This window comes from Callospermophilus lateralis, chromosome 2 (genome assembly GCF_048772815.1).
Source record: "Callospermophilus lateralis isolate mCalLat2 chromosome 2, mCalLat2.hap1, whole genome shotgun sequence".
NCBI classification, from domain to species: Eukaryota; Metazoa; Chordata; class Mammalia; order Rodentia; family Sciuridae; genus Callospermophilus; species Callospermophilus lateralis.
In genome coordinates, this window is record NC_135306.1 from 204,970,559 (window position 1) to 204,997,010 (window position 26,452).

Here is a 26,452-nt window from a genome sequence, read left to right on the forward strand (position 1 = left end):
GGAAGATGTAGCTAGCCGCAGTCTTGGAGGGAGGGAAGGTGACTTAAACTAGGTGATTACAGTGATGATGGGGAGAAGAGGCAGATTTGCCAGGATGTCATGAGGACTAGTTGCGAGGGCAGAAGAGGTGACATCCACAGTGGTGCCCAGTTTCCTTCCCTTAGAAGGTGGCAGGGTGATGGCTGGAACAAGAGGGAAGGAGGGGCAGGTTGGGGACAGCTGAGGTCACTTGAAACGGGGCGTGTTTGAGAGACCTGAGAGACGTCATTGTGGAGATGTCAAGTGGGCTGACCCGCAGGGGAAAGAAGTTTGGGCTGGAGACAAAGATTTGGGACTGATGAGCCACAAGCCCGATAAGGTCACTCGGGGAGTGTGGGAAGGACATGAGAGGGCTTCCGGGGGGTCAACGAAGGTCACTGCAGGACACTGGGAAAGCCAAGAAGAGCGAGGCGCTGCCTGGACTGAAGAACCTGAGCTCACTGGTTTCCGTCGACTTTGGGCTGGAACCCTGCGCGCAGCCTCGCGCGCGGCTTCCTGCGAGTTAGAAGGTGCCTCTCCACGACCGGTCCCGCCTCCGTTCCGCCCCTACCGCCCCGGCTCCAGTCAGCCCCGCCTCCCGGGCGCTCTGGTTCTGGCAGGTCCTTAAGTTCACCCGGGTTCCGACCCTAGGACCCAGCCACCGCTAGCTCGGGTTCCACCCCCGCAGCGGGATATCAGCTTGACCCGCTTTTGCTTCAGGACACGCCCCCGGGCACGCCCCCTGAGCACGAGGCCCTAGTGCAAGTTTGACTCTACTCCTCAGACAGCTTCCGGTTCCCCAACATTACGCTGCCCGCTGGCGTCCTGTTTTCAAGGCCCGATCCATTGGCATCTGCGAGCAGAGCCTATTCCTAGGGAACTCGTTAACTTTTGCAGCGGGTTCCGCTGATGTTATCTCGCTTGCCCCTGGGAGCACCCTTCTGCAACGGTGCAACACCATGTATCTCCGCCCAGAGGGAAAACCCCAAGCACTTTGCCTGGACCATCGCTAAATGCCATATACGCGTGAGCATTGGGATGGCTGGCCCGTAGGCCTACGCTGTTGGCTGTTGTGCGTGAGCCGGCTCAGGGCTGTGCTCTCGACTTTTACACCTTTGAAGTTGCGGGTTAGTATTCTGCCTCTCCTCCCAGAACAGGGTATCGAATCATTGGTGCAGCAGGCATAGACCTTTACATCACCCTTTCCCCGCAGTCACTCCCTTGTCACTGAAATGTGAAACTAATGCAGGCCCTCTTGATCCTTTACTGCCAGCCTCTAACATGGTCTCTGGCCCTAGTGGCCTCTCAACACTAGCTACAGGTTTAACCTCTACTGATCTAAGACCTGGATGGAGTTAATGATGCCCCTGAAACAGTTCCATCCCACCAGCCAAGGGGCCCAACTGGTCTCTGAATTGGGACCCCTGTCTTCACCACCTGTTTCCATTGACATCCTAAGACCACACACTCCCAAATGACAGTATGCATATTCACTCAACTCTGTTACCAATGTCCAGCCTGACATGACCAGCAACGTGTGTTCCGTTTGCTGAAAGAAGGCAAATGTTTGGCCAGCTTGACAAAAAATTTATTAGTTCAGAATAGAAACAGCAAGAGTCCAATTGCTTTAATTCTTCAGTAGAAACTGCCTCTTAACCGGAGAGGTTCCAGCCACTTCTTCAAACTTTTCTTCTCCATTCTCCAAACAATCTGCCCCACTACTAAGGCACTTAAGAAAGGGGGGAGCAGGGAAGTCTCAGACCAAACTCCCTCAGGATCCAGGAGAGGGCGAGTACTATGCCATTGGTTCCCTTCAGCCACTGCTGAGCAAGGAAAGAGCTGGCAGAGACCTCTGCAGGGCAGGAATGCCAGTCCCTCAAGTGCTGGTGTTAGGCAGCGCCACCGAGGGTTTGGTGATGGAATATTATTTTGGATCAAAGTGTAAATGAATCCTTTATGTGAGGAAGACACTGAAAATAAGGCTTTGTGGCCTCAAGGGCCATAGCTCCAGCCTGCTCCTCTCTCTAGGAGAGTACTAGAAGTTGGAGCATGGGGATGGGGTCCTCCCAGAGTTCCCTACAAAGGGAGATGACCATTAGGATGGGGAAGAGTTATTCCCAGTTCCCCCATTTCCAGAGAAGTTAATGCTTCTGCTTAAGCACCTCCAAAAAGAGATAGATAGAAACTGCCAATGAAAGAATAAAATGTGCCCCCAAAAAGGCATTACCCAAAGGTATTGGGGGCAGCTGGAGCACACCCCCCAGAATCCATAAGTGCTTTGGGAGGGCTTCAATCCCCTGCAACCTGGTGCTCTGGGCAGGGCTGATGTCACCTCCTTAGGAGCTGATCTGACTCAGAAGGGCTGAGAAGTCCATGTCCACAATGGAGGAGAAGTCTTCATCCCCTGTGAGGCCATTGGGGAGCCCGGAGTTTCCCAGGGAGGTGGGAGCTGGGTCAGGGGGCCTCTGAGAACCTGTCACCAGGCGAGTGATGGCCTCAGGGTACTCCATTAGCATAGGCTCAGCTGTGGAGTGGGGCATGGATACACCCTGGTTCAGCAGCTGCTGAAACTCCGAGTTGTCTACTGACGACAGGTCTGTGAATACGGCTGGGTCTGTGCTGTTGCCAAGCAGGGCCCCCAGATCTTCATCAGCATCGAACTGCAAGTGCAGCAGGGCTTCTGACAGTGTGCTTTCCCCGGCCTGGGTGGTCTTTGAGGCAGGTGGGGCCACAGCCTGGGGAGGGCCTGGGGCTAGGACTGGGCCAGGGGCTGGGGCCTGGGCCTGGGTCTGGGCCAGAGGTGGTGGCATGGATGGGGCTGGGACCAAGGCCTGGGCCAAGACTGGGGCAGAGGCTGGTGCCAAGGCAGAGGCCTGGCTTGAGATCTGCCCAGAAGGTAACATCATGGGGGGAAACTCATCAAAGTTGATGGTGCTGAGGGATGGTGTAAAGGTGTAGGGCTGGGGGGCTGCAGGAGAGACAGAAAGGTTGAGGTCACAGAAAGCCCTAGAAAGACCCACCCTATTCTCTGTTCCTGAGCCACTCTTGATAGTGCTTAGGACCAGCCCTTCCCTTTTTGTTTTATATTTTGAGACAGACAGGGTCTCACTAAGTTGACCAGACTGGCCTTAAACTTGTGATCCTCCTGAGTAGCTGGGATTACAGGCGTGTCGCACTACACCCAACTCCTAGCTCTGTAACCAATGTGACTTGGTCAATAGGGTCCAGTTCTAGCCACACTGCCTCCTTGGACACCCCAGCCCCCCGAATCTTAGAGCCCACAAAGGGCTCTCACCTCTGACCTCACTGTACAGCTGAAAAACCAGTTGAGGGGAGATGAGCCTTTGGAGGACCCAGTGAGCAGTGGCCTGAAGTGGGCACTTATCACTTTTTTGTTGTCGTTTTGCTTTTTGGTACCAGGGATTAAACTCAGGGCACTTACAACTGAGCCATATCCCCAACCCTTTTATGTATTTTCATTTAGAGACAAGGTCTCAAGAAGTTGCTTAGAGACTCAATAAATTGCTGAGGCTAGCTTTGAACTTGAGATCCTCCTGCCTCAGCCTCCTGAGGGGATTACAGGCCTCCATCACTGTCTGGCTACTTATCACTTTTTTTAAGCCACATACCAACACCTCTTGGTGAGGTGCCACACACCTCTTACTACTTTAGAGGTGCTTTTTGGTTTTTGTTTTTCCTTCCCTAATTCAATTGAGAGTTAGGGCAGAGATCATCCATTTTGATTATTGTTTTGATACTAGGGATTGAACAGAGGGGTGCTTAATCACTTAAGCCACATGCCCAGCCCTTTTTTATTTTGAGATAAGGCCTCACTAAGTTGCTGTGACTGTCCTTGGACTTGCATTCCTCCTGCCTCAGCCTCCTGAGTTGCTGCGATTACAGGTGTGTACCACCATACCTGGCTTGAGATCATCCATTTTCATATCTGTTTCCCAAGGTATCTAACACAGGGCTTAACTGATGCAGTGGTTCTCAGACTTCCCTGTATATTAGCATCCCCAGGAAGCTGCTGCTTCCTGAGCCACACTTCCACAGCCTTTAGTTCAGCAGTCTGTAATGAGTGGGGTAGGAATCCATGCCTCCACTGCTCCCTAGATGACCCTGACAGAGGTCACCAAGCCACATCCCTGAGAAGCACAGGCCTCACAGAGAGCAGGCACCAGACACCTGCTGGTGCCTATGTTCATCTCCCTTCCAGGTGTCCCAAATGTAGCCTGAGCACAGTTGAACCCATTGTTCCAAGGACACTAGAGCAAGTCCTTACCTGACTTAGAGATGGAAGTTGAGCTGCGGGAAGGCACGGCAATACGCCGGGGTGGAGGCCGGGGATCAGTGGGTCCTGAAGGGCAAGGGCTGAGTCAGTTCAGTCCCTGGGATATCCCCTCCCCAATTCCTAGGGCCTCCCTCCCTGCCCATTCCCCATCTCACCACTGAAAGGACTCTTCTTCATGATGCTCTTGAATGTCTCATATGTCCTTTTGCGTTTCTCCTCAATACGATGACGATCATCTGGAAAAGCAATGGGGAGTGGGCCTTGTTCTCAGCTGGCCTCCAGTGGCCCCAAAAGTCCCTCAGGAAGAAGGGGAAGGGTCAGGCTTTCCTGAGACTGGTCTCCCAACCAGTGAAGAGGGATGTGGGACACCCACACACAGCAGTTCTGACTCTCCCGTTTGTTTTTTTTTTTAATATTTATTTTTTAGTTACAGGTGGACACAATATCCCCATCTTATTTTCTTTTTTTTTTAAAGAGAAATTTTAATATTTATTTTTTAGTTTTTGGCGGACACAACATCTTTGTATGTGGTGCTGAGGATCGAACCTGGGCCACACGCATGCCAGGCGAGCGCGCTACCACTTGAGCCACATCCCCAGCCCCCCATCTTATTTTCATGTGGTGCTTAGGATCGAACCCAGTGCCTCACACACACTAGGCAAGGGCTCCACTTCTCAGCCACCACCTCAGCCCTCTCCCAGCTTTTGAGAAGACTCTGTTGGCTGAATCTGTCCTTTAGAGGCCCTGGATGATGCCACGTGAAGGGGCCCTGCTCTGGGGAGAGCAGCCCTCAGGGGGCCAAGCCTCCAGGTCATCCCTCACCTGCACTGCTCACCTCCCAGCCTCCAGGCAGGCCCAGAGAGGTGCACTCTGCACTAAGGCCAAACAGGCCTATTTAAGACTTCCAGACTCCTCATCTCTAGTGGTTTGGCACATTAACCTGGAGCTTTCAGAACTATCTTCCACCTCAAGTGTCCTCAACCCAGAGCCAACTTCATGACCTTTCCTCCTGGGTCCCTGGCCATCCTTCTGCCAGGTCACCAAAGCTAGAAACCTTGGAGTTATCCCTACCATCATCTTTCTCCCCCCTCCCACTTACTAACTCGACACATATCTACCAAGCACTAAGTGTGTGCCGGCCTCCCTCCAAACCTCTGGACATATGGCTGTGAGTAACATGCAAGGGTCCTGCTCCTAAAGACATGGTATCTTGGGCTGGGATTATGGCTCAGCGGTAGAGTGTTCGCCTAGCATGCGTGGGGCCCTGGGTTCGATCCTAAGCACCACATAAAAATAAATGAATGGAACAAAGGTATTGTGTCCAACTAAAACTAAAAAAATAAATATTAAAAAAAAAAAAAACATGGTATCTTGGTGATAGAGGGACACGGACACAACCATACACAAGATCTCAAATGTGCCAGGAACTTTGAGGAAGTTCATGTCCAAGAATAAGTTGACAGAACAGCATCATAATGGAGGTGAGAGTCAGATTAGAGGTCATCAGGGAAGGACTGGTGTGAGCTAGTCACAACAGATACTTGGGGGCCAAGCATTCCAAGGCAATATCCAGGACACAGGTCCTGAGGTGAACTGAGCCTGGTGTGTGTCCCGCACTAAATGGCAGTGAGACTGAAAGACAGCCAAGCAGGACAGCAATGGGAGGTGTGATCATCTTGCTCCGCCTTCCTTTTTGCAAGGTCCATGCCACATCTCCTCTTCTTACTCTATAGCAACATCCTCCCAAATGGCCTCCGCACCGTGAGTCCCTCCTTCTCTGATCCTCTGACTGCAGTAGAACGAACCTCCAGTTCTGCTCAGGCCATGTCTCTCCTGAGAAGATCTTGGTGGCTCCCCACTGCTTCCAGGATGAAACCCTGCACTCGGCCTGACAAGCAATTGCGTCTAGGTTTGCCCACGGCATGGTCAGCTCCCACCACAAAAATGCCCCTGATTTGGCCATGTCCTTGCCTACACTACTGCCTTCCAATGATGGCCCACAGGCCTAAAGAATGTGCTTCTGGATCTTTCTCCAAGGTAAATGGAGAAAGATCCAGAGAGGTGCCACCTCCAGACACCTGTCTCCAGCTCCCTGTGCCTGCACTCCAGGACACTCTGCACACATCTCAGTTTCACACGTCATTCTGTGATGTAACGATGTGTTCTGTGTGTCCATCTTCCTCATGTGACTGAGCTTATGAAGGACAGAGAACCCGCTTGTTCATCTTTGCATTCACAACACCAGGCATGGGTCCTGCTACAAGTGGGCGCTCAAAGCCTTGACCAAAATGTGGCTGGGCTGTATGGCAGTGACAAGGAACACACGTCTACAACAGGACGTGGAGCCAGGTGGCCTAGGGTCAGACGCTGACTCTGCCACTCACCAGATATGTCCCTGCCCTCAAAAGACTGGCAAGAAATTAAAATCAGATAATGCTGAAATGTTTGGAATAAGGGCAGACTAGTATATGCTCAAAAGTCTTGGCTACCATTTTTAAATGAGGCAAGAGAAGGATTCTGATTAGTTGTATTTCTCTCAACAATGGGACATATTCTGAGAAATGCATCGTTAGGCGATTTCAGATTTCATCATTAGGTGATTTCATCATTAGGTAAATGTCATTGTGTATGCTTACAAAAACTAAGATGATACTACATCACTAGACAATATAGGCTTATGGGACACCCATCATATATCAGTTTGCCCTTGACTGAAATGTTACGCAACAGTGACTATACTGCATAAACCCAAGTTCCACCCCAGACATCCAGCCCTGGCTTTTCTTTTTAGAGCCCAGCAGCCCTGCTGCCACCCTTCCTGGCTGCGTACCTGTGTCTGGCAGGTACTGGAACTCCATGGGCTCACTGAGCTCCCGGTCAGAAGGCCGTCGCAGCTGCATGGAGACACGCACAGGAGCCTGCAGGCTGGGGTCCGCATAGGGAGGGGTCCGGAACACAATGGCCACTTGCCTGTGCACGTCAGCTTGAGAAAAGGAGCCTCGAGCCTCCCAGCCTGGTCCCGTGAAATACACCTCAATGTCCTCTGTGGGAGATAGGTGGGGGTGTCATCAGTGTCTAACCCGCTCAAGTCTGCAGGTCCTAACTTCTGATGCTTGTCTCCTGGCTCATCCCAGGCCTGAGTGTATAAAGTCAGGTACCTGGCACCACATCTTCTCAGCCTTGCCCTCACCTCTCACTCCAAACAGTCCAGCCCTGCCCCTGGAGAGTACCTTTCTGCACCTTGTCACACAACAAGAAGATCTCATCCCCACCAAGGCAGCTCCCGGAGTTTCGGTTCACTCGGCAGATTTTGAGCTCAGCAGTGTTGGGGGCACCTGAGAGCGTGACAATAAGGAAGGAAGCCCTGAACCACCAGAGGTCCCCAGGGTGGCCTGCAGGAGATGCAACATCCCTGTCCTTCCCTGCCTGCCCAGTGTCAAGGTAACCCACAGTTTGCCAATCACACTTGTGTAGCCAAACTTAGACCATTCCTATTGGCTCCTCACACCAACCAATCCAGCAGCTCTTTACCAGCTGTGTGCTCAACACAGCTCCTTGTTGTTGGACAAGGAGAATCCAACAACACATGACACCTTAACCTCTCTGCCCCAACAGAGCTGTGGCCCAATGGGAACCAATTTGGTCATACCTTCTCTTTCTCTACCTGGCAATGAGCCCTTCCCTCCTGACTCCCAGTTTACTCTGGTTCCCCATTCTTGGGGCTCCAGAGTCCTTTCGTTTTCATTCATCCTGCTGGTTAAAGATTGCAACTGATCAACATCACCCCATGTCATCTGTTAGCTTCTGGTGAGCTGCCCTCATTGAATTCTCACTGTCTAGCATTATCTTGTTCCTGTGAGTTGATATTCCAGAATCATTAGTTCTGGGCACATTAACTCTCCCCTCACATGATATGGAAAGTGCCCATTTCCCATCAGACTTGCGACCAGTCTGGAAGCTACACCTTAAGGGCAGCTCAGTTGGGCACTGAGGAAATGACGAGTACACTAGAGGCCTGAATGAAGCCAGAGACCCTCTTGGAGGCCACACCCGCCACAGCCTGGTCCATCCCTCTTCCCTTTCTGTGGCGTCCTAGCCACTCACGGTTGTCAAAGATCGGATGAGAGAGGACAGGCGGTAGGCAGAGAGGCCTCCCTGATGGGTCTCGCACTGTCACCTGGAAGCAGAGCCGCACAGCATTCAGGTCATAGTCCCCACGCTGCTCTTCTATGGGAACTGCCAGAAAAACAGCTGGTCAGGAAAGTTGGGGGGGGGCGCATGACAAGGGATGAGGGAGGGCAGGCAGCTCTGTACTGAGGGTGCCCTTTGAAGGAATGTGATATAGAAGTCCCAGGGAAGAAATAAGCCAAGGTCCCAGACCCATCACTGATTTCACAATGACTAGATGCCATGTCCCCTTTCTGGGCCTCAGTTTCCAGGTGGTAAAATGGGAGCGTGTAATGAGTGGGCAGCAAGAGTCCATCCACACTATGAGTTTTGGCCAATGAGGGAGACACAGGGCAGGGGCCTGGCGGGGGTGAGAGGGTATGGTGCCACTGGCAGGCTCAGGTCTTCACCCCTCCCCCCTCACCTTGGAAGGGGTTGTTGTTGGTCTGGATGCGCTGGCTGATCGCCTGCTCCAGGTCCCGCTTCTTCACACACTGAATCCCCAGGTTCTGGAAGCTAAGGTGACCCCCCAGGCATCAGTCCTGGGTCCACCTTGCTCCCTTGTCCAGTTTACCCCTTCTTCCCTCCAAAACCCAAGCCCCCAGATCACTGCTGTGCTTCACCCCCTGCAATGGCTTCCCGTTATGCTGCAGTGAAAGCTACACCTACCTCAGCCAAGGAGCCCCTGTGGGTAGGAGCTCTCAGCCCAGGAGCTTCCTTTCCATCCTCCACACACACTAAACTCACTCCTCCTCCTCCAAGGCTACTGCACTTGTTTTTTCTGCTTGGAATGTTTTTTCATGCTTCTCTGCTTTCTTCTCTTCATGCTTTCTCACCATTTAAGTCTTAGCAGAGAGAGCCTTTCCCTGACCTCTCAGTCCAAAGTAATGAAACCAGCTCCCCTGCCTCCCCCACCATTGGTTACCCTCCCAACCTATTATCCTACTTCATTTTTATCACTGAAATTATTACTAACAGTATCTTGTTTTTGTTTATTTTTTGGTACTTGGAATTGACCCTAGGGGCACTTTACCACTGAGCTACATCTCCAGCCTTTTTATTTTTTCAGTCCTCGCTTTGTTGCTTAGGGCCTTGCTAAGTTGTTAAGGCCTCAAACTTGCAATCCTCCTGTCTCAACCTCCTGGGTCACTGGAATTATAGGCATGCATCACTGCACCAGCCTTCTGCAGTATCTTGTCTGTTTATTTATTTGTATAATTAGTTGTGGCCTGACTCTGTCAATTGGTATGTAAGCTCCAGTGAAGTCTGGAAGTCACGGTTTTCTTTCTCATAAGAGAGATATGACACCAAGGGACTTGCCCCTCCAGCCACAAGTATCAGGGCTTCAGGATGATCAGGGAATTGTCCCTTTCGTACGAAGCTCCCACTTGATAGAGTGGACACATCAGTGTGTGTGTGTGTGTGTGTGTGTGTGTGTGTGTTTTGGTACTGGGGATTGAACCCAGGGGCACTTAACCACCAAGCCACATCGCCAGTCTCGCTCTCTCTCTCTCTCTTTTTTTTTTTTTTTTGTATTTTATTTAGAGACAGGGTCTCAGGGTTTCAGGGTCTCACTACAGCTGGCTTTGAACTTGAAATCCTCTTGCCTCAGCCTCCCGAGCCACTGAGATTACAGGCAGGCAGGCTGACCCTGCTCAGCCCAACAGATAATAGAGAATTTCTCTGTTCCAAGCTCTACAAGCTTGGAACAGAGAAATTCTGTCCAGAAAGGAATAACAATGTAATTGCTACTTGTCCCCCACATTTTATAAGCTACTGCCTGGCCTCTGGGAAACTCACCTGTGGATGCATCGGTCTGGGCAGAGCTCAGCCTCATAGAAGCCATCCCGGCAGTCCTTTCCCACAAGCTCATGGGGATGAGGGCGGTGAGGGGGGTCCTTGGTGACCAGGGAGATGCGAACTGTCCCTGGTCCTGTATAGCCATTGATCTGTCCAAAGTACAAAACATACTTTGGTGGCCATTAATTCCAAACCTGGCTCCCAGACGCAGTGGCAAGTCTGCTGGGGGCTTCACAGTCCTTTCCACCATACCTGCACCCCCACCCAGCCCTGGGCTAGTGCTGACCTTAATGGTGGGGTGGGTCTTAGTGGTCTCCGTGCTTCTCTCTCCTGGGATACTGCCCGCTGACCGGCCCTCACACTTATAGCGGAAGCGCATGCCCCGCTGCTTGGGCTGCTCGATGATCTCCACATAAGGGCCAGAAGCCTGGGCTGGCTCTGCAGGAGACACAACCAGCCGATCTGGTGCTGCCCCTATGCCCCCTAATGCTGGGCAGACCCTCCCCAAGCCCTGCAGAAGGATGGCCCACTTACCTGAGGGGAAGATGAGGGGGAACAGGTCTGAAAGGGGAGGAGAAAAGGATCAGCACAAGCCCACTGCCCACCCTCACTGGCTAGGGCCTGCTGGAGCCAGTTCCCTCCCAGAGAAACTGAGTCAGGACTGGCTCCTACCACCTGCATTTACATTTAAGCGCGGGTAAAGGAACCAGCACCACCTGCTTCCTGAGGGAAAACGGTATGCAATCCTTGCTTCCCAAAGGGTAACTGAGTCGAGTCGGGGCACTTCCCACCGCCCTCCCACGAAGAAAACTAAGGCACCGTCTTAATAAACGAAGTCAGACCTGCCCCAACGACCCTGGGGGGGACTGCGTCAAGACTCACCCCGCACCCCCGCCCTGGGAGGAGACTGAGTCAAGCCGTCACCCCCACAGAGGGGAAACTGAGTCAGACCCCTCTTCGCCCGCCCCGCCCCGCGCCACCATCCGGCCGGCCGCTCCCTGCGCAGCTCCGGGTGGCGCAGGAGGGGCGGAAGGCGGCGCAGGGCTCCGGCTCCGGCTCTGGCGAACCGGGCGCGGCCACCCGGAGGGGTCAGAGGGCGCCCTCACCGTCCATGGCCAGGGTCCGGGGGCGGGGGCGGGGCCGGGGTCGCAGCTGAGCCCGCGGCGCGCGCTACAGCGGAGCCATTCGCCAGAGGCGGAAATGCGCCGCGCGCGCCCGCAGTCACGTCACTGCCCGGAATCCGTCCGCGCCTGCGCGTTGCGCCGCTGCCGCGCGCGGGGGCCGAGAGCAAGTGCACCCTGCGCGGAGGACGAAGAGGCCCCGCGCGCCGCCGTCGCCGGGGACGGGAAACAAGTGTTTGCAGCGTAGGGGACGAAGAAGCTACTCTCCTTGACGCTGCCTGCCTGGAGGCCGCTTCCCGGGCTGGCACTGGGGGAGGCTCAGATCGTTGTTAGGTCTCGGCCCCGCCTGGAGGGCGGGCCCTCCGATTACTCACTCTGTTTTTAGGGGATTTCGGCTCCCCCCCACCCCCCGCTGATCCGAGGAGTTTGGTGATGTCATCCCGGGCCCATCTGGAGCAGAGCCAGGGCTGCTTGCTGCGGCCGCCCGCCCTGCGCGGGGAAAGGCCCTGGCTGAAAGATCGGAAGGCTCGACTCTCCATGGCTTTCCTAACCGTCCAGGTGCGATCTGGTTGTCGTTGCCTTCGAAGCACTTTTGATTCCCTATTTGCTTCAATCCAGATGCCGCTGAGGACGGTGCATGGATGGTGGGGCTTCGCCTGCACCGGGCGATCAAGGTTCTGGGACACAGACAAGCAGACCGAGGGCTTGTCACCTACCTCTCTAAAGCGCCCATTTAGGATGCCGCCAAACTGCGAGCCCTCGGGGGGGAAGGGAATGAATGGGCCCCCAAAAGTAAATCTCAGAGCCTAGTGCCTGTGTCTCAGAAGATCCCAGGGTCCATGGGGCCTCCTGAACCCGCAGGGTCATGTCCCCTATGCACCTTCCCAGGGCCCAGGCTCCAACGTCAGAATCTTTTCCAGTAGTTAACGGTCTTGTAACTCCAGGGTGCGGGTATTGCCGTCAAGGCCAAGGCCCAGGGCGTATGTTCGGGTTGAGGATGGAGATTTGGGCTGGAGCATCCCCATCCCAGGCCGCCTCCTCATCCCAAAGTGATGATGCTCCGCAGCAGGCAGTGGAGGCTTCTCCACACGGAGAAAAGCTTATTTTCTCTGAATTTGTTCTAAATTAGGAAACCATGTGGGAATTGGAAAAGATTGGAAATTCTGACTTGCTTTCCCAGGCGCTGAAAAAACAGGAAGAGAAAAGTGAAAATAGAGTTTCCACCCCTCCCACTCATTTCAGTTTCCCACGTGGCTGGCCCTGATTAGAAAAGTCAGTTCAGTATTTTGAAGAGGCGACTTCAAAGGTCCACAGAATGGATAATCTCTGGTTAACAACACACACAGTCACCACTGATTCTTGCATGATCCTCTTTTAAAAATTCATATATATTTATAACTTTTCAGTTAATACCATGAGCCAGACACAGTGGTGCACCGTGGAGGATTGCAAGTTCAAGGCCAGCCTCAGCAACTTGGCAAATCCCTGAGTAATTTACTGAGACCCTATCTCAAAAAAAAAAAAAAAAGAAAAAAAAAAGGCTGTGTGTGAAGCTCAGTTGTAAAGAGCCCCAGGGTTTAATCCCCAGTACCCACCAAAATTAATACCATGAATACCAGTGTACTCATTGAGAAATTCAAGTGGGTAGGTAGTACACCACTGTGATTCACATTTATGCCATTTGTCCATTCCCTCCTTATCCCCAGATTCAGGCTCTCCCCATGTTCAGGCTCTATACATACACAACACACAGACACTACACACACGCAAATACACACACACACACACACACACACACAGGTATTGTACTGGGGATTGAACCCAGAGATGCTTTGTTACTGAGCCACCTCCCCAACCCTTTTATATTTTATTTTGACACAGGTTCTCACTAAGTTGTCCACTCTGGCCTCAAACTAGGATTCCTCCTGACCCGGCCACCAGAGTTACTGGCATTATAGGTGTGTGCCATAGCACCTAGCACAAATTTATTTTTTAAAGGAATGAGTTTTGAGGAGTGAAAATATGGGGCAGAGAAGTATGAAATAGAAAATAAGCACAAATATAAACTGTTTTGCAAGGTTTTTTTTTTTTTAATAACCACAACTATAAAGAATGTGCTGTACAAAACACAAAGGTTTAAAGACAGGTGTTCCCTCGTCAAGGCATAAGATCTCAGTCTCTGGGTTTGGGATGGCTGATAACTGATAGAGAGCACAGTCCATATGTCTGACCAGACTTGAACAGAAGAATGGCTACTTGGCCCTGGTAAGAGATGAAGTGGTTTTATGTGTCACACAACTATCAAAGTTTCTCCCACAATGCCAGTGTAGAAGGGCTATGGCTTTTATATTCTCTTTCTTTTTTTAAAAACTATACTAGGGATTAAACCCAGGGTCTCCCACGTGCTAGGCGAGTACTCCACCACTGAGCTACATCCCTAGCCTTTTAAGTTTTTATTTTGAGGTTATCTGGTTAAGTTGTCCACCGTGTTCTTGGACTTATGATCCTCCACCTCAGTCTTCTGAGTAGCCAGGATCACAGGGGTGTGCCACCACCCCAGGCTGGGAGCCATTTTTACACTCTACTACTTTTAATTTTACTTCTGAAAAGGATTTATACAGTACTCCTGATTTTCAAATTCTATGTGTCTGATTTAAAGGATACATTAATAATCTTTACGCACTTACACGAGAAACGCCCATGTTAGTATGATGTTTATTGTGAGTTTTTGGTACATATTCGTTATCAGGCTAAGTTCCTTTCTAATGCCAGTTCACTAAGAGTGTTTTTGATAAAATGAGTGTTGATTTTATTCAATCCTTCTCCTTTATCTACAGAGATCTTGTGAGTTTTTTCCTTTATCTGTTAATGTAGAGAATGATACAGATTTCCTAATAGTAAACCACCCTGTATTCTTGGTACAAACCTGACTTGGTCATGGTGTTATCACATTGTTGAATTCAATTAATTGATATTTTAGAAGGGGATTTTTATGTTTGCAACTATATTGACAAATGAAATAGCTGAAGTTTTTTTCCTTTAAAAAAAGTACTAGCCTGGAGTGGGGGTTGTGGCTCAGTGGTAGAGCGCTTATCTAGCATGCGTGAGGCAATGGGTTCAATTTCTGGCACTGCATAAAAAAATAAAAACAAATAAAATAAAGGTATTGTGTTCATCTACAACTAAAAAAATAATTAAATAAAAATACTGGCCTTAGCCAAGTGTAGTAGTGTACACCTGTAATACTAGTTATTCAGGAGGATCCCAAGTTCAAGGTCAGCTCAGGCAACCTAGTGAGATTCTGTCTCAAAATAAAATTTAAAAAAGGTCTGGGGCAGTTTATTTGTTTGTTTATCTTTGAGACCATGTCTGTCTAGGTTGCCCAGGCTGATCTTGATCTTGGGATCCTCCTGCCTCAGCTCCCCAGATATCTGGGATTATAGGCTTGTATCAGTGCTCCTGGCTTTAAATAGTATAGTTTAAATGCATCCTTAAGTAATATTTAAGAAATCAAACAAAATGATGCCAAAAAAAGGGTTGGGGATGTAGCTCATTGGGAGAGCACCCCTAGGCTCTATCCCCAGTAAAACACACACACACACACACACACACACACACACAGGCCTTATCTAATTTTAATATTAAAGTCATACCAGCCCTAGAGAATGACTTGAGGGAATATTCTCCCTTTTCTATTCTCTGAAAGCATTCATGTAGGCCTAGACTGATTTCCTTAAAAGTTTGGTAAAAGTCCCTAGTCACCCGAGACTATTATTTGTTCTGGAGAAAGATTTCATTTTGTTTTGTTTTAACCTTTTTGTTACAAACATTTGAAAACACAAGTATTAAAGAAAATAGTTCTTTTTTTATTGGTTGTTCAATACTCTTGACATATCATATTTCATACATTAGATTCAAGTGGGTTATGAACTCCCATTTTTACCCCAAATACAGATTGCAGAATCACATCGGTTACACATCCACATTTTTACATAATGCCCTATTAGTAACTGTTGTATTCTGCTACCTTTCCTATCCTCTACTATCCCCCCTCCCCTCCCCTCCCATCTTCTCTCTCTACCCCATCTACTATAATTCATTTCTCTCCTTGTTTATTTTCCCATTCCCCTCACAACCTCTTATATGTAATTTTGTATAACAATGAGGGTCTCCCTCCATTTCCATGCAATTTCCCTTTTCTCTCCCTTTCCCTCCCACCTCATGTCTCTGTTTAATGTTAATCTTTTCTTCCTGCTCTTCCTTCCTGCTCTTCCTCCCTGCTCTGTTCTTAGTTGCTCTCATTATATCAAAGAAGACATTTGGTATTTGTTTTTTAGGGATTGGCTAGCTTCACTAAGCATAATCTGCTCTAGTGCCATCCATTTCCCTGCAAATTCCATGATTTTGTCATTTTTTAGTGCTGCTTAATACTCCATGGTGTATAAATGCCACATTTTTTTTTTTATCCATTCATCTATTGAGGGGCATCGGGGTTGGTTCCACAATCTAGCTATTGTGAATTGTGCTGCTATGAACATCGATGTGGCAGTATCCCTGTAGTACGCTCTTTTAAGGTCTTCAGGGAATAGTCTGAGAAGGGCAATAGCTGGGTCAAATGGTGGTTCCATTCCTAGCTTTCCCAGGAATCTCCATACTGCTTTCCAAATTGGCCGCACCAATTTGCAGTCCCACCAGCAATGTACAAGAGTACCCTTTTCCCCACATCCTCGCCAGCACTTGTTGTTGTTTGACTTCATAATGGCTGCCAATCTTACTGGAGTGAGATGATATCTTAGGGTGGTTTTGATTTGCTTTTCTCTGACTGCTAGAGATGGTGAGCATTTTTTCACATACTTGTTGATTGGTTGTATGTCCTCCTCTGAGAAGTGTCTGTTCAGGTCCTTGGCCCATTTGTTGATTGGGTTATTTGTTATCTTATTGTCTAATTTTTTGAGTTCTTTGTATACTCTGGGTATTAGGGCGCTATCTGAAGTGTGGGGAGTAAAAATTTGTTCCCATGATGTAGGCTCCCTATTTACCTCTCTTATTGTTTCTCTTGCTGAGAAAAAACTTTTCAGTTTAAGTAAGTCCCATTTGTTGATTCTTATTATTAACTCTTGTGCTATGGGTGTCCTATTAAGGAATTTGGAGCCCGACCCCACAATATGTAGATCGGAGCCAACTTTTTCTTCTATCAGACGCAGAGTCTCTGATTTGATATCAAGGTCCTTGATCCATTTTGAGTTAACTTTTGTGCATGGTGAGAGGAGGGGATTCAGTTTCATTTTGTTGCATATGGATTTCCAGTTTTCCCAACACCATTTGTTGAAGATGCTATCCTTCCTCCATTGCATGCTTTTAGCCCCTTTATCAAATATAAGATAGTTGTAACTTTGTGGATTAGTCTCTGTGTCCTCTATTCTGTACCATTGGTCCACCCGCCTGTTTTGGTGCCAGTACCATGCTGTTTTTGTTACTATTGCTCTGTAGTATAGTTTGAAATCTGGTATCGCTATACCGCCTGATTCACACTTCCTGCTTAGAATTGCTTTTGCTATTCTGGGTCTTTTATTTTTCCATATGAATTTCATGATTGCTTTATCTATTTCTATAAGAAATGCCGTTGGGATTTTGATTGGTATTGCATTAAACCTATAGAGAACTTTTGGTAATATCGCCATTTTGATGATGTTAGTTCTGCCTGTCCATGAACAGGGTATATTTTTCCATCTTCTAAGATCTTCTTCTACTTCTCTTTTTAGGGTTCTGTAGTTTTCATTGTATAAATCTTTCACCTCTTTTTGTTAAATTGATTCCCAAGTATTTTATTTTTTTTTGAGGATATTGTGAATGGAGTGTTTTTCCTCATTTTCATTTCAGAAGTTTTGTTGCTGATGTACAGAAATGCCTTTGATTTATGTGTGTTAATTTTATATCCTGCCACTTTGCTGAATTCATTTATTAGTTCTAGTAGTTTTTTTGTAGACCCTTTTGGGTCTTCTAGGTATAGAATCGTGTCATCCGCAAATAGTGATAATTTAAGTTCTTCTTTTCCTATTTTTATGCCTTTAATTTCTTTCGTCTGTCTAATTGCTCTGGCCAGTGTTTCGAGAACTATATTGAATAGAAGTGGTGATAGAGGGCATCCCTGTCTTGTTCCAGATTTTAGAGGGAATGCCTTCAATTTTTCTCCATTCAAAATGATGCTAGCCTGAGGTTTAGCATAGATAGCTTTTACAATGTCGAGGTAAGTTCCTGTTATCCCTAGTTTTTCTAATGTTTTGAACATAAATGGATGCTGTACTTTGTCGAATGCTTTTTCTGCGTCTATCGAGATGATCATATGGTTCTTATCTTTAAGTCTATTGATGTGGTGAATAACATTTATTGATTTCTGAATATTGAACCATCCTTGCATCCCAGGGATGAATCCTACTTGATCATGGTTCACAATTTTTTTGATGTGCCTTTGTATCCGATTCGCCAGAATTTTATTGAGAATTTTTGCATCTAGGTTCATCAGAGATATTGGTCTGTAGTTTTCTTTCTTTGAGGTTTCTTTGTCTGGTTTTGGAATCAGGGTGATGTTGGCCTCATAGAATGAATTTGGATAACTTCTTCTTTTATCTGTTTATGTAATAACTTCTTCTTTTATCTGTTTATGTAATTTATTTTCAATGAGTTCTTTCACTGTTTGAATTTGCTGTCTCGTATCCTCTTTAAGGTTCCATTCCATCTGTCTAAGGTATTTTTCTATTTCCTGAAATAACTTGAAAAGTATTGGTATTAATTCTTCTTTAAAGGTTTTGTAAAACTCCGCTGTGTACCCATCGGTCCTGGGCTTTTCTTGGTTGGTAGTCTTTTGATTGCTTCTTCTATTTCATCCATTGATATTGGTCTGTTCAAATTGTGCGTATCCTCCTGACTCAGTCTGGGCAGATCGTATGACTTAAGAAATTTATCGATGTCTTCACTATCTTCTATTTTATTGGAATATAGGTTTTCAAAATAATTTCTAATTGTCTTTTGTATTTCTGTAGCATCTGTTGTGATATTGCCTTTTTCATCCTGTATGTTAGTAATTTGAGTTCTCTCTCTTCTTCTCTTCGTTAGCATGGCTAAGGGTCTGTCGATCTTGTTTATTTTTTTGAAGAACCAACTTTTAGTTTTGTTAATTTTTTCAATAGTTTCTTTTGTTTCAATTTCGTTGATTTCCACTCTGATTTTAATTATTTCTTGCCTTTTGCTACATTTGCTGTTGTTTTGCTCTTCTTTTTCTAGGGCTTTGAGATGAAGTGTGAGCTCATTTATTTGTTGGTTTTTCCTTTTTTTGAGGAATGACCTCCAGGCGATGAATTTCCCTCTTAAAACTGCTTTCATTGTGTCCCATAGATTCCGATATGTTGTGTCTGTATTTTCATTTATCTCTAAGAATTTTTTGATTTCCTCCTTTATGTCTTTTGTAACCCATTGATCATTCAGTAACATATTGTTCATTTTCCATGTGATGTAGGATTTTTTCTTCCTTCTTCTATCATTGATTTCCAGTTTCATTCCATTATGATCAGATAAAATGCATGGTATTATCTCCACCCCTTTATATTTACTGAGGTTTGCCCTATGGCATAATATATGGTCTATTTTTGAGAAGGATCCATGTGCTGCTGAGAAAAAAGTATATCCACTTGATGATGGTTGATATATTCTATATATGTCAGTTAAGTCTAGGTTATTGATTGTGATATTGAGTTCTATAGTTTCTTTATTCAACTTTTGTTTGGAGGATCTGTCCAATGGTGAGAGAGGTGTGTTGAAGTCACCCATAATTATTATGTTGTGGTCTATTTGATTCTTGAACTTGAGGAGAATTTGTTTTATGAACGTTGCAGCACCATTATTTGGTGCATAAATATTGATAATTGTTATGTCTTGTTGGTGAATGGTTCCTTTTAACAGTATATAATGTCCTTCCTTATCCCTTTTGATTAACTTAGTCTTGAAGTCGATTTTATTCGATATGAGGATGGCCCCTGCTTGCTTACGAGGACCGTGTGCGTGGTATATTTTTTCCCAACCTTTCACCTTCAGTCTGTGTATGTCTTTTCCAATCGGATGTGTCTCCTGGAGGCAGCATAATGTTGGATTTGTTTTTTTAATCCATGTTACCAGCCTATGTCGCTTTATTGGAGAGTTTAAGCCATTAACATTTAGAGTTACTATTGATATATGTTTTGTACTTCCAGCCATATTTGATTATTTATCTTTTTTTTTTTAATTTAGTTTGTTTCTCCATGATTAGCTTTCCCCCCATCCTCTGTCTTTACCGAGGCACTTCCCACTGATGGTTTTGGTTATTGTTTTTCATTTCTTTCTCGTGTGGTGTTTTGCTCAAGACGCTTTGCAATGCTGGTTTTCTGGCTGCAAATTCTTTTAGCTTTTGTTTATCATGAAAGATTTTTATTTCGTTGTCGTACCTGAAGCTTAATTTTGCTGGATACAGAATTCTTGATTGGCATCCATTGTCTTTCAGTATTTGAAGTACGTTGTTCCAGGATCTTCTCGCTTTCAGCGTCTGTGATGAAAAATCTGTTGTTAACCTTATTGGTTTACCCCTGAATGTAATCTGCCTCCTTTCTCTTGTAGCTTTTAATATTTTCTCTTTGTTCTGTATATTGGATATCTTCATAACAATGTGTCTTGGCGTTGGTCTACTGTGATTTTGTGTGCTCGGTGTTCTGTATGCATCTACAATTTGTATATCCGTTTCCTTTTTTATTTCTGGAAAGTTTTCTGTAATTATTTCATTCAGCATGTTACTCATTCCCTTGGTTTGAATCTCTATACCTTCCTCTATCCCAATGACTCGTAAGTTTGGTTTTTTTATGTTATCCCATATCTCTTGGATGCTTTTCTCGTGATTTTTTACCAGCCTTTCTGAGTTGGCTAGACTCTTTTCAAGATGATATATTTTGTCTTCATTATCTGATGTTCTGGCTTCTACTTGCTCCACTCTGTTAGTGATACTCTCATTTGAGTTTTTAATTTGGTTTATAGTTTCCTTCATTTCTAGAATTATTGTTTGATTTTTTTAATAATCTCTATCTCCTGATAAAGATGCTTAACTTCTTCTTTTATCTGTTTATGTAATTCATTTTCAATGAGTTCTTTCACTGTTTGAATTTGCTGTCTCGTATCCTCTTTAAGGTTCCATTCCATCTGTCTAAGGTATTCCTTGAGTTCTTTATATGACCATTTTTCTGATGCCTCTAGGTCCTCCTGAATATTTAGGCTGTCCTGCATTGTTTGTACTCCTTTTCTTCCTTGCTTTTTCATGCTGCTCATGTTACTTCTTGTTCTGTTTGACTGCTGAGTTACTGTTTATTCTTATAAATTTATTTGATGCTTGGGAGGAAAGATATTAGAAGGGAAGGGAAGAAGTCACTAAAGAGAATGAGAGTAAGCAGGTAGAATTCAAGGAAGGGGGAATAAGAAAATTGAAAAGAAATGAAAAGACAAAAGAAAAAAAATAGAAAATAAAAAAAGAAAAAGAAATTAAAAAATAATAATAATAATAAGATAATGAAAATTAAAATTTAAAAAATAATAATAATAAAATTAAAAAATTTAAGAAATTTAAAAATAGTTAAAAAACAACAACAAAAAAAGGAAAATGAAAAAAAACCCAAATTAAAAAATATATATATTAATAAATGCAGTCTTAGAGTTTGATCAACTTCTCTTCCAGTAGGTGGAGCTAGGCCCACTGGGCCAAGCCTCTCCTCTCAATAGGCGGGAACCAATCCCTGTGCAGCAGCTCCTCCTCCCAGACTGGGCGGGTCTCCAATCCTGAGTGCCTAGGGCCTTCTCCTGTGTCTAGTCACTTCCCCACTTTTCCTCAAGCCAGGCCCCGCTCACGGGTGACTGCTGCTCCTGGGAGCCCCGTTTTCATGAACGCCTGGGCACACTCTCCCTGTTTGCCACTCCCTCAGACCCCAAGTCTGTAGAGCTTGGGGCTGAGAACCCCCAGCGAATTTGCTGGCCCTCCGGCAGCCATGCCCCGGGTTGCTGGTGCAAGAGACCTCAGTTGTCAGCATTGGTGGGAGCGGCAGCCAGGAGTTCCGCGCCCCAGTCCCGCGCCACTCCTGATTCCCTCGGTCTGGCTATCGCGCTCACGGCAGAGCTGGGAAGGGCCCCCAAGGTTTCCCTGCTGTGTGGAGAGGGAAGGCTAGGGGATTACACACCTGTCGCCGCTGGTTTCAATGAAGTTATCTCCTCCACCACGTTTTGGTGGTGTCAGTTCTCTGCCATGGTGGTATCCCATGCAAATGGTGACAGTTCGTTCTCTGCTGGGTGACCAATGCAATGGGTGGGTCCTGACTGTCTCTCCCAAGTCCCGTTTCAATCCTGTGGCCACTGCCTATGAAGGCTCGGTTGGCTTTTACCTCCGAAGTTCAGAAGGGCCGAGCAGTTGTCTCAGCGGGATCGGTAGGGCTCTCTTTTTTTTTTTTAGAGAGAATTTTTTAATATTTAATTTTTGGTTTTTGGCAGACACAACATCTTTGTTTGTATGTGGTGCTGAGAATCGAACCTGGGCCGCACGCATGCCAGGAGAGCGCGCTACCACTTGAGCCACATCCCCAGCCCCAAGAAAATAGTTCTTGAGGTATTCTGAATACAAATACTTTTTCAGCTACATGTGTTGAACCTTTTTTAAAAATTAACTCACATGTAGCTATCATTCCATTTATATCAGTAGTCATCTTACTTTTTTTTTGTAATGCTGGGGATCAAACCTAGGTCTCACACATGCTAGGCAAGCAATCCACCCCTGAGCTACACCCCCAGTGCTATTACCTCTCTCTCTCTCTCTCTCTCTCTCTCTCTCTCTCTATTTTTTTTTTTTTTTTTTTTTTTTGGTACCAGGGATTGAACTCAGGGGTGCTTAACCACCTGAGTTCATAAATAAAATAAAATATTCAAAAAATAAAATATATTTTATTTTATTCTGAGACAAGTTCTCACTAAGTTGCTGAACCTAGTTTTGAACTTGCAGTCCTCCTGAACCACTGGGATTACAGGTATGCACCACTGTACCTGGCTTCACTACTTTATTTTTTTTTTAAATATTTTTAGTTGTAGATGGACACAATGCCTTTATTTTATTTATTTACTTATTTATTATGTTGTGTTGAGGATCAAGCCCAGTGCCTCATATATGCTAGGCAAGCACTCTACCACTCTACCACTAAGCCCCAGCCCTTCCATTACCTCTTTTTTTGAATAAATATTTATTTTTTAGTTGTAAGTTGGATACAATACCTTTATTTTATTTATTTATTATTAAATGGTGCTGAGGTTTGAACCCAGGACCTGGCACGTGCTAGGTAAGTGCTGTACCGCTGAGCCACAACCCCATCCCCTTCCATTACCTCTTAATATGTTACCTACTCTCTGTGTTTTCCATGTATTCTTTCTAGGATTTATTCCTAAAATGACTAGACAAGTCAAAAGAAAAAATACTTGCAACACGTGTAGCTGAAAAAGTATTTGTATCCAGAATACCTCAAGAACTTATACAAATCAATGATAAAAACAGGCAAAAGGAGGGCTGGAGTTGTGGCTCAGTGGTAAAGCACTTGCCTAGCATGTGTGAGGCCCTGGGTTCGATCCTCAGCACTTCATATAAATAAATAAAATAAAAGATCCATAAAAAAAAAAAAAAAACAGGCAAAAGATTAGAACCGAAGTTTCACAGAAGATACACAGAAAAAGGTATTTATCAAAGGTCATCAAGGAAATGCAAATTCAAATGTAATGAGATGCTAATTCACACATATTAGAATAAATCAACACAAAAGGATGGAGAATATGTAGCTTATGCTGGTCAGAGCATCAAATAGTACAACCACTTAGGGGAACATCTGGACCTTATAACGTTAAATCTACATTTGCCCTCAGTGATTTCACTCTTATTCATTTTTCCCTCAAACAAGTTTTTAAAATTACATTCACAGAAAGTACAAGGATGTTTGCGGCTTTTTATAATACGAAAAAACTACAAGGCATCTAAATGTCTATCAAAAAGAGAATGGAAAAACAAGTGGTTCAGGGGCTGGGGTTGTGGCTCAGTTGGTGGAGTGTTTGCCAAGCATGTGTGAAACCCTGGGTTCGATTCTCAGCACCATATATAAGTAAATAAAGGTCAACTAACAACTAAAAAAAAAAATTAAACAACAACAAAAAGGTGGTACAGTCATATGGTAGACCTCAATCAGCGATTGGACCTTTTGCTCCTTGCCACCAAAAAGCAAACTTTCTGGCTTTTTTTTTTTTTTTTTTTTTTTTTTTAAGCCTACAGTATACACAGCACTTGGGAATTCTACTGTGATCTTTCACTGAGTGCATTGAAGGCTGCCAGGTTCCAGTAGGACTCAAAGCAGAAGAAGCTCTACTCCATGTTCAGTTTAAGGATCAAGTGTCCCTGCCCATCATGATCTAGGAATCTTTAACCCCACCAGGTTCAAGGTGATATACTCAAGATTTGGTCAACCCAAAAAACATGAGTTTCATAACCCTTCGACCTGTCTTCCATCTCCCTCTGTTGGGGCAGCAGCTCTTCCTCAGCTCAAACCTGTGTCCTCTTGGGTGTTCCCTAGAGAAGACAAACTCAGGCTTCATTTACAGATGGGTCAGTAGAAGGTGGAATGAGCCCAAAATGGACCGCTTATATTTTCCAGCCCCATCCTGAAGAAAAACAGTATTGAGGAGTAATCCTCCCAGAGGACAGAAACTAAAGGAATAGACGGGCATTGACTTCTTGTGGAGGGAGAAGTAGGCGAACAAGAACGGGGGCACGTATGGACTCCTGAGCAGTGGGGAATGCGTTGGCTGCTTCGCCAGGGGCCTAGACATAGTGAGATTGGGGGTGTGAGGAGGAAGAGGCATGTGAGTGGAGCCATGAGACGGGGGACAAAGTGGGCAGATCACTGTCTTATGTTACTTCCCAGCAGGTGGCATCCATGTCCATCACAGAGGAGAACTGGACAACATGGTGGACATGACTGATTTTGTGGATATTAGCCAGCTTCTATCTGAGGCCACTCTAATGCTGTACAGTTGGTTCATGAATAGAGAACCACAGTGGCAGGGAGGTGGCTCATGTATGGCTCCATAACAGAGTGCCTGTCTACTTAGGGGGTGACAAATCCATCACACTGCAGACCCATGCTGCCCTGGAGTGGCTGTGCTTTGTAGTGGTACTGGCGCACATTCTGGGAGTGGGTTTGCCTTCTCTGCTACATGCATTGCCGAAGGCTTAGTATAACTTATCTCCCAAGCTGGCTTCAATTATATAGAAAATTAGATGTGATAATGACCATATTACCCCAGGAGACACTAATGCTACCATATACTGCATCACCCCAAAACTGTTGACCTAATAGAATGATGCAGCTACAATCCAGGAATGTGGCACCTCTTCCCATCATTCCCAAAGACCAACTTGGAAACTTTGTGCTTCCTGCTCTCACAGCTTTAAACTTTCCCAAATGGGAGTTTTGGGCTTTTGGTGGTAATGAGGGGTGTGCTTCTACCTAAAGCTATGGCTGCGATTCAGCCTATTGGACTCCTCATGCTAGTAAGCCAGCAATTAAAGAAAAGAGATATGCTACTGGCAAAGTAACTAAACCTGATTAACCTTTATTACAAGGAGATAGGGTTCTTTCACATAGGAGGACATCAGAGATATACATGGAACTCAAGGGATTCATTGACATGCCTCATGGTATTTCCATGTTCATTGATAAGTATAGATGGGTAATCACAACAACCACAACCTGACAAAGATGAAGTTCAGTTAACCCATTGGGCTAGAGACCATGTTCACGGATTGAAAATTCAAAATTGTAAAGATATTGATTCTCTCCAAATCTGTAGATTCAGTGCAGTCCCAATCAAAATAACTGCAGAAGTTGACAAACTTATTTTAAAATTCATATTGAAATACAAAGGACCTGTAAGAGACAAAACTCTGTCTCTTACAAAATGGACAAAGTTGGAGGAATTACATTATTTAACTTGAAAACTTACTTTAAACCTAAATACTGAACTTTGATTCAAGAAGGTTTTACTGACAAAAGCTACAGTGATGGAGAAAGTGGGACATTAGCATAAAGTGAGACATAGCATAAAGTAAGATCAATGGGATAAATTAGGCCAGAAAGGTCACCTGATTTTTCAATAAGGGTATTAAGGCAATTGAATAAGGAAAGACTAATCTTTTCAAGAAATGGAGATGGATGGGCATGGGGGTGCACGCTTATAATCCCAGTGGCTCAGAAGGCTGAGGCAGTTAGATTACAAGTTCAAAGTCAGCCTCAGCAATTTAGCAAGGCCCTAAGGAACTTAGTGAGATCCTGTCTCAAAATAAAAATCGGGGCAAGGATTGTGGCTCAGTGGTAGAGCACTTGCCTAGCCCATGTGAGGCACTGGGTTTGAGCCTTAGCACCACATAAAAATAAATAAATAAAATAAAGATATTTTAAAATAAATAAATAAAAATAAAAAGGGGGCTGAGTATATATGGCTCAGTGGTTAAGTGCCTCTGGGTTCAATCCCTGATACACCCATTCCCCCCAAAAAAAGAAATGGTACTAGAACAATAGGGGGGGTGAATCCTATTCCTTACCTCATACCATATACAATAAGTTGTTTCTTGCTTCTGTTGATATTCACTCATGATAATTTACCTTCATGTGTTTGGTGTTGGTTATTAATGAGATCAAATAACAGTCTGTGGATTCAGTTTGGGAAAGCTTCCCTCCATGGAAGGTTGTTTCTCTTTCTGCTTCCTCTTTTGTCCTTGATATTGGTGGGGGTGGGGAGATATGGGAACAGCGAGTTCATTTTAGGAGTAAAATAGTCAGCCCTCCAAATCTGCACATTCCTCATATGCAGGTTGAACCCAGAAAGGATCAAAATATTCGGAAAAAAATATGTTTGTATAGAATATGTACAGACTTTTTCTTGTCCTTACTCCCTAAACAAGTATAAC

General features: G+C 45.7%; 1 protein-coding gene across 2 annotated transcripts; it reads right to left on the minus strand.

Moving 5' to 3' along the window:
- Positions 1 to 1,584: 1,584 nt before the first annotated feature.
- Rela (RELA proto-oncogene, NF-kB subunit) lies at positions 1,585 to 11,524 on the minus strand. 2 transcript variants are annotated; one of them, XM_076847586.2, is made up of 11 exons: positions 11,386 to 11,524; positions 10,814 to 10,840; positions 10,566 to 10,717; positions 10,280 to 10,428; positions 8,904 to 8,995; positions 8,417 to 8,548; positions 7,543 to 7,647; positions 7,143 to 7,355; positions 4,468 to 4,548; positions 4,304 to 4,378; positions 1,585 to 2,986 (listed from the first exon to the last, which is right to left on the minus strand). In XM_076847586.2, the coding sequence occupies exons 1-11, from the start codon at positions 11,390 to 11,392 to the stop codon at positions 2,355 to 2,357; spliced, it is 1,665 nt and encodes a 554-aa protein (XP_076703701.2). In that variant the 5' UTR covers positions 11,393 to 11,524; the 3' UTR covers positions 1,585 to 2,354. The 2 variants fall into 2 exon arrangements, with proteins under 2 accessions (XP_076703701.2, XP_076703703.2); XM_076847588.2 differs by lacking the exon at positions 11,386 to 11,524 and adding an exon at positions 11,162 to 11,368.
- Positions 11,525 to 26,452: the final 14,928 nt, after the last annotated feature.

What these genes read in the sequence shown, in the direction of transcription:
- Rela (XM_076847586.2), bottom strand. An exon ending in CCCCCTCATCTTCCCCTCAG is followed by an intron (nt 10,718 to 10,813) that starts GTAAGTGGGCCA and finishes TGTCTCCTGCAG; the next exon opens with AGCCAGCCCAGGCTTCTGGC. An exon ending in AGACCCACCCCACCATTAAG is followed by an intron (nt 10,429 to 10,565) that starts GTCAGCACTAGC and finishes TACTTTGGACAG; the next exon opens with ATCAATGGCTATACAGGACC.